The sequence below is a fragment of the Salmo salar genome, chromosome ssa01, assembly GCF_905237065.1.
Source record: "Salmo salar chromosome ssa01, Ssal_v3.1, whole genome shotgun sequence".
Lineage (NCBI taxonomy): Eukaryota > Metazoa > Chordata > Actinopteri > Salmoniformes > Salmonidae > Salmo > Salmo salar.
The window spans coordinates 87,358,789-87,366,615 of NC_059442.1; the positions used below are offsets into that span (position 1 = coordinate 87,358,789).

General features: G+C 43.0%; 1 protein-coding gene across 1 annotated transcript; it reads right to left on the reverse strand.

Annotated features, from left to right (window-relative positions):
• Positions 1 to 294: 294 nt before the first annotated feature.
• On the reverse strand, positions 295 to 6,824 carry LOC106609174 (ADP-ribosylation factor 4). The gene is made up of 6 exons (XM_045723648.1): positions 6,476 to 6,824; positions 6,206 to 6,286; positions 5,973 to 6,082; positions 4,070 to 4,141; positions 3,620 to 3,748; positions 295 to 820 (listed from the first exon to the last, which is right to left on the reverse strand). The coding sequence occupies exons 1-6, from the start codon at positions 6,540 to 6,542 to the stop codon at positions 734 to 736; spliced, it is 546 nt and encodes a 181-aa protein (XP_045579604.1). The 5' UTR covers positions 6,543 to 6,824; the 3' UTR covers positions 295 to 733.
• Positions 6,825 to 7,827: the final 1,003 nt, after the last annotated feature.

Below are 7,827 nucleotides of genomic sequence, written 5' to 3' on the forward strand. Positions count from 1 at the left end.
GCTGGAGGGAGCTATATTTTGGGCTTCTCTCTTAACCTGTTCCTCTCTGGCTAAATCTGCCAGGTTATCTGATGGTAGCAGCTAACATATAGCGTGTGATCATGTGCAACTATTTCAACGATTTTAATTGGCTGATGCACATTTTGAGAAGGAGACAAAGTTTAAACGTAAACTTTTTCTAATGTTCGCAAACATGTCCCCGTTCAGTTTTAGTCTTTGTCTCCATTACACAGACCCTTCAGTGACGACAAAGGAAATTACTGAAACAAAACCCACAAATAAAACAACTGCAGATACATTTACACACCATGATTTTATTAGAGGTAGTGAGGAATTGGAAGTCAGGAAATAAATACAGGGGTGTTGATAAAGAATCTGCTTACAGTCACTCAGTGATAATTTAAAATATATATATTTTATATAACTTTCCAAGTTACAATATGTGCAATACATTAAAGTGCATTACAAAAAAAGAATTGGAAACGAAAACTTTTCAGAAAGCCACTTCTAAGTTTTGTTCTGATAGTATGGTTGTCCTTGAGTAAACGTTGTGTTCTGGTCGTTCTTAAGGAGGGCTCGGCTCAGCTGTTATAGGGTAAAGTTGCTCCTAGACACTGATCTTGGGTCAGTTTTACATTTCCCCCACTAATGGTTAAGGTTATGATCGGGGGAGGGGAAGTTGATCCTAGACCTGTACCTAGGGGTAACTTCGCCACAGAGCCAACTCAGCTAGTTAGCGCTTGGAAAGCTGGTCAGCCAACCAGTCCAGTCCCTCCAACAGACCTGAACCCTGGGTCGCACAGGTAGCCTGGACATACCACTGAGGAGAGAGGACAAACAGTCAGTCATTAACAGGTAGCCTGGACAAACCACTGAGATGACAAACAATCAGAGTGCATTATTTAGCAAATCTGGGCAGGGATTCAATCCAAGGCGAGTTGTAGTATTCGACATTTAAAGGGATACATCAGGATTTTGGGAATGACGCCCTTTATCTACTCCCAGAATCAGATGAACTCATGGACACCATTTTTACATTTGAAGTCGGAAGTTCACATTCTCCTCAGCCAAATACATTTAAACTCAGTTTTTCACAATTCCTGACATTTAATCCTAGTAAAAATCCCCTGTCTAAGGTCAGTTAGGATCACCACTTTATTTTAAGAATGTGAAATGTCAGAATAATATTAGAGAGAATTATTTCTTTCAGCTTTTATTTCTTTCATCACATTCCCAGTGGGTCAGAAGTTTACATACACTCAAATAGTATTTGGTAGCATTGCCTTTAAATTGTTTAACTTAGGTCAAACGTTTTGGGTAGCCTTCCACAAGCTTCCCAGAATAAGTTGGGTGAATTTTGGCCCATTCCTCCTGACAGAGCTGGTGTAACTGAGTTAGGTTTGTAGGCCTCCTTGCTCACACATGCTTTTTCAGGTCTGCCCACAAATTTTCTATAGGATTGAGGTCAGGGCTTTGTGATAGGTACTCCAATACCTTGACTTTGTTGTCCTTAAGCCATTTTGCCACAACTTTGGAAGTATGCTTGGGGTCATTGTCCATTTGGAAGACCCATTTGTGACCAAGCTTTAACTTCCTGACTGATGTCTTGAGTTCCTTCCTGACTGATGTCCGGGTTGGCACCCCCATCTTGGGTTCGTGCCGCAGGGGAAATCTTTGTGGGCTATACTCAGCCTTGTCTCAGGATGGTAAGTTGGTGTTTGAAGATATCCCTCTAGTGGTGTGGGGGCTGTGCTTTGGCAAAGTGGGTAGAGTTATATCCTGCCTGTTTGTCCCTGTCCGGGGGTATCGTCGGACGGGGCCACAGTGTCTCCCGACCCCTCCTGTCTCAGCCTCCAGTATTTATGCTGCAGTAGTTTATGTGTCGGGGGGCCAGGGTCAGTCTGTTATATCTGGAGTATTTCTCCTGTCTTATCCGGTGTCCTGTGTGAATGTAAGTATGCTCTCTCTAATTCTCTCTCTTTCTCTCTCTTTTTTTCTCTCTTTCTTCCTTTCTCTCTCTCGGAGAGCCTGAGCCCTTGGACCATGCCTCAGGACTACCTGGCCTGATGGCTCCTTGCTGTCCCCAGTCCACCTGGTCATACTGCTGCTCCAGTTTCAACTGTTCTGCCCTCAGCTATGGAACCCTGACCTGTTCACCGGAGCAACATCTCAATCAATCAAATTTATTTGTAAAGCCCTTCTTACATCAGCTGATGTCACAAAGTGCTGTACAGAAACCCAGCCTAAAACCCCAAACAGCAAGCAATGCAGATGTAGAAGCACGGTGGCTAGGAAAAACTCCCTAGAAAGGCCAGAACCTAGGAAGAAACCTAGAGAGGAACCAGGCTATGAGGGGTGGCCAGTCCTCTTCTGGCTGTCCACATAATTTTCCTTCCTCATGTTGCCATGTATTTTGTGAGGTGCACCAATCCCGACCTGCATTAAAGCACCCCACAACATGATGCTGCCACCCCGTGCTTCACAGTTGGGATGGTGTTCTTTGGCTTGCAAGCCTTCCCCTTTTTCCTCCAAACATAACGATGGTCATTATGGCCAAAAAGTTATATTTTTGTTTCATCAGGCCAGAGGACATTTCTCCAAAAAGCACGATCTTTGTCCTCATGTGCAGTTGCAAACCGTAGTCTGGCTTTTTTATGGCGGTTTTGGAGCAGTGGCTTCTTCCTTGCTGAGCGGCCTTTCAGGTTATGTCGATATAGGACTCGTTTTACTGTGGATATAGATACTTTTGTACCTGTTTCTTCCAGCATCTTCACAAGGTCCTTTGCTGTTGTTCTGGGATTGATTTGCACTTTTCACACCAAAGTACGTTCATCTCTAGGAGACAGAACGCGTCTCCTTCATGAGCGTTATGACGCTGCGTGGTCCCATGGTGTTTATACTTGCGTACTATTGTTTGTACAGATGAACATGGTACATTCAGGCATTTGGAAATTGCTCCCAAGGACAAACCAGACTTGTTGAGGTCTACAAATTTTTTTTTTAGGTCTTAGCTGATTTCTTTTGATTTTCCCATGATGTCAAGAAAAGAGGCACTGAGTTTGAAGGTAGGCCTTGAAATACATCCACAGGTACACCTCAAATGAAGTCAATTAGCCTATCAGAAGCTTCTAAAGCCATGACATCATTTTCTGGAATTGTCCAAGCTGTTTAAAGGCACAGACAACTTAGTGTATGTAACTTCTGACCCACTGGAATTGTGATACAGTGAATTATAAGTGAAATAATCTGTCTGTAAACAATTGTTGGAAAAATGACTTCTGTCATGCACAAAGTAGATGTCCTAACCGACTTGCCAAAACTATAGTTTGTCAACAAGAAATTTGTGGAGTGGTTGAAAAACCAGTTTTAATGACTCCAACCTAAGTGTATGTAAACTTCCGACTTCAACTGTATGTCTTTGCATGCAGTTTGAAGAAAGTTGCTCATTAGCATTAGCGCAATTGCTAACTAGTGTTAGCGCAATGACTGAAAGTCTAAGGTAACTGCTAGCATGGTAACAGCTAGCATGCTAGTAGATACCATAGACTTCCAGTCATTGCGCTAACGCTAGTTAGAATTGGCTCGCGAAACCTTAGAGATTCTAGATGGTCATTCTTACAGGAGTATTCTGTTGTAGTTTTCTCAGTCCCAGTTTATTTGTGATGTCACTGACAGACATGGCGTTGGGAAGGTCCTGTTTGTTGGCGAACACCAGCAGAACTACATCTCTCAACTGGTCCTCTTCAAGCTGTGGGTCAACAGCAAAGAACACAGGGAATCAGAACAGCCACAGTACTGACTGAGTTATTACACTTTTCTCTGTAATGTTGCATCGTGTGTGGAGGATCAATAACACAAAACACAGGGAATCAGAACAGCCACATTAAACAGGTAAACACTCGCTCCTATCTCTATTAGAACAGTCATATTACTGTATTATTACATTCCTCGTAGGGAATCAGAAAGATACCATTATACCGTTACTACGCTCCTCTCTGGTGGCCAAGAGCAAACTTAAGAGTTGCTATAGGAAAGTGTGGAAAGATTAATGGAAGGACAGGTGACTCACCATGTTCTGTAGTTCCTCTGAGGCGTCATTTATCCTCTCAGGATCGTTGCTGTCTACCACAAATATAAGACCCTGGATGAAGACATTGGAACACAGACACATGCTTTTAAGGAATGAGGAAAATTGGAATTGGAATTTGAGTTCATTTTCTGAATTGACTGGATTTGAAATGGATCCAATAGTTAAGGCTATTAGGGTAAGAATACCTGAGTGTTTAAGTGAGGCTGTTAGGGTTAGTTGAGGGTGTTAGTTGAGGTTTATTAGGGTTAGGCTTATATGAGGCTGTTAGGGTTAGTTGAGGTTGTTAGGGTTAGGCTTAGCTGAGGCTGTTGGGGTTAGGTGAGGCTGTTAGGGTTAGGGTTAGTTGAGGCTGTTAGGGTTAGTTGAGCCTGTTAGGGTTAGTTGAGAATGGTAGATGAGGTTGTCAGAGTTAGTTAAGGCTGTTGGGGTTAGGGTTAGTTGAGGATGTTGGGGTTAGTTGAGAGGGTTAGGGTTAGTTGAGGATGTTGGGGTTAGTTGAGAGTGTTAGGGTTAGTTGAGGCTGGTAGATGACGTTGTCAGAGTTAGTGGAGGCTGTTGGGGTTAGGGTTAGTTGAGGATGTTGGGGTTAGTTGAGAGGGTTAGGGTTAGTTGAGGATGTTGGGGTTAGTTGAGAGTGTTAGGGTTAGTTGAGGCTGGTAGATGAGGTTGTCAGAGTTAGTTGAGGCTGTTGGGGTTAGGGTTAGTTGAGGATGTTGGGGTTAGGTTTAGTTGAGGATGTTCGGGTTAGTTGAGAGTGTTAGGGTTAGTTGAGGATGTTCGGGTTAGTTGAGACTGTTAGTGTTAGTTGAGACTGTTAGGGTTAGTTGAGCATGTTAGGGTTAGTTGAGGCTGTTGGGGTTAGGTGAGGCTGTTAGGGTTAGTTGAGGCTGTTGGGGTTAGCTGAGGCTGTTGGGGTTAGGTGAGGCTGTTAGGGTTAGGGTTAGTTGAGGCTGTTAGGGTTAGTTGAGGCTGGTAGATGAGGTTGTCAGAGTTAGTTGAGGCTGTTGGGGTTAGGGTTAGTTGAGGATGTTGGGGTTAGTTGAGAGTGTTAGGGTTAGTTGAGGCTGGTAGATGAGGTTGTCAGAGTTAGTTGAGGCTGTTGGGGTTAGTTGAGAGGGTTAGGGTTAGTTGAGGATGTTGGGGTTAGTTGAGAGTGTTAGGGTTAGTTGAGGCTGGTAGATGAGGTTGTCAGAGTTAGTTGAGGCTGTTGGGGTTAGTAGAGAGGGTTAGGGTTAGTTGAGGATGTTGGGGTTAGTTGAGGCTGTTATGGTTAGTTGAGGCTGGTAGATAAGGTTGTCAGAGTTAGTTAAGGCTGTTGGGGTTAGGGTTAGTTGAGGATGTTGGGGTTAGTTGAGAGGGTTAGGGTTAGTTGAGGCTGGTAGATGAGGTTGTCAGAGTTAGTTGAGGCTGTTGGGGTTAGTTGAGAGGGTTAGGGTTAGTTGAGGATGTTGGGGTTAGTTGAGGCTGTTATGGTTAGTTAAGGCTGGTAGATAAGGTTGTCAGAGTTAGTTAAGGATGTTGGGGTTAGGGTTAGTTGAGGCTTTTGGGGTTAGTTGAGAGGGTTAGGGTTAGTTGAGGCTGGTAGATGAGGTTGTCAGAGTTAGTTAAGGCTGTTGGGGTTAGGGTTAGTTGAGGATGTTGGGGTCAGTTGAGAGTGTTATGGTTAGTTGAGGATGTTGGGGTTAGTTGAGAGGGTTAGGGTTAGTTGAGGATGTTGGGGTTAGTTGAGGCTGTTAGGGTTAGTTGAGGCTGGTAGATGAGGTTGTCAGAGTTAGTTAAGGCTGTTGGGGTTAGGGTTAGTTCAGGATGTTGGGGTTAGTTGAGAGGGTTAGGGTTAGTTGAGAGGGTTAGGGTTAGTTGAGAGTGTTAGGGTTAGTACTACCTGAGTGTTCTGGTAGTAATGCTTCCACAGAGGTCTGATGACGTGCTGACCACCTACATCCCACACCGTGAAGCTGATGTTCTTGTACTCAACCGTCTCCACATTGAACCCTATGGTGATCAGCACAAAAGACATTCAGCTATGCTCTATCTAGCAGTCCTGGGTCAAATACATATGAGAAGCAAAAGATGTCAATCATCGGATATAGCCTATATATATCAATCAATGTTTACCAATAGTGGGGATAGTAGTGACAACTTCTCCAAGTTTTAGTTTGTACAGGACTGTGGTCTTCCCTGCAGCATCTAACCCAACTGTAGGAACAATATGGATCATTTTAAAACCGATGTAATATTAATAATATGCATATAATATAGGCCTATGTAAAATCAATCAAACAAAATAAATGTTATAACACATTGTAACAAATACATTGTAACATTGTACAAATATTGCAACATTGTAATAATAATGACATTAACAAAATAGCAAATAAGTCTTACCCATCAGAATTCTCATCTGTTTTTTCTCGAAGAAACGAGAGAAGAGTTGCGAAACCATAACACCCATTATTGCTAAAAAATATGTTTTGCTTTTTCAAATAATCCGAAAGGAATGAAATCTGCAGCATCCAATCTCGCTCTTCAAACACTTCTGCAGGGGTATACAGCAGCTCACAGTGATTTATACGACTGGTTTGCATTGCGCTGCTTATATAGTCTACTCAACCACATGTGGAACGGGACACCAACATAGAGCACTGTCATTTCAGTCTGGTCACACAGGTACAACAGTCAATTGACTGCGACGATTCCTCTCTACACGTTTCATCCACGTCACTTTCACTTTGTTGGCCTCGGAATACAGGAAGTTGTAATGTTTCTCATGTGTAGAGATATCATCTGATTGGTCTACAAGGCTGCTATTCATTCTCTGTTAACTAAATGTTGTCTGATGATAAAGCCGATGTCACACGAAGCAACCTGTACGCATATGTTGTTGCTGGCAACAGAGTTGCATCTGGGTTGCTTCTTGAGGCAATTTCAATCGCGTTTGAATTGCTTCGTGTATCTGCAAAATTGCTTGAGATCATGGCACTTGCTACTATCATCTGCAACAGAAATTGCTTCCAGGTTTCTTCGTGTGAGTGACATCGGCTCTAGAGAGAAAGAGGTATACTCCCGTGTGTGTGTGTGTGTGTGTGTGTGTGTGTGTGTGTTAGTGTGTGAATTTCACAATGCTCTCTATTCAAGCAAATCAACAGAGAAAGAAACTGTGATGAAATAAAGACAAACCATTTAGTATCTAGATCCTAGTGTTCTGTTTATTCACATAAAAATACTTTCGAAATCTAAAGGCACAGCCTAGATTGGTGGCATATGTCTTAAGTAGTAGAACATGTCATTACTCCAAACTCGTGAAAGTGACAAGCTGACACCTTTTTATATCGAACAAGTGCCTTTGATTTGACGGCCTGCACATTCGCAGTTCGGCGCGAAACAACCGTTTCTACGCATGAGTTTAGTTAGCCAAAGTCGGTCTGGACATCGCCTTCAAGCGTGATAGGCTAAAACTGCTTCTCCAATAGAAGTCCCCAGTATGTTCATACTGTACAGTCTTTGATTATAGTCTGTCAACAGGGTTTAGCTACATACAGTATGAGGACACTGAGGTCTGGACCTTATTTTTTGGAATAACAAAAACAAGTCATCAGTGGGGGCTGCCCAGGGGCGCTGATCTCCAGAGTCCCTCATTTATTTATCTTAACAAAATGTCATGTCATGGCAAAATGTGTAGAATCGCAGGAAATTAGCTTTAAAACGGCCAACATTTCTCCTCACCCTATGGCAAAATG

Coding starts and splice junctions, on each gene's coding strand:
- LOC106609174 (XM_045723648.1), bottom strand. CDS start 6,542: ATGGGTGTTATGGTTTCGCAACTCTTCTCTCGTTTCTTCGAGAAAAAA. Junction 6,287..6,475: donor ACAGATGAGAATTCTGATGG/GTAAGACTTATT, acceptor TTGTTCCTACAG/TTGGGTTAGATGCTGCAGGG. Junction 6,083..6,205: donor CACTACTATCCCCACTATTG/GTAAACATTGAT, acceptor TGATCACCATAG/GGTTCAATGTGGAGACGGTT.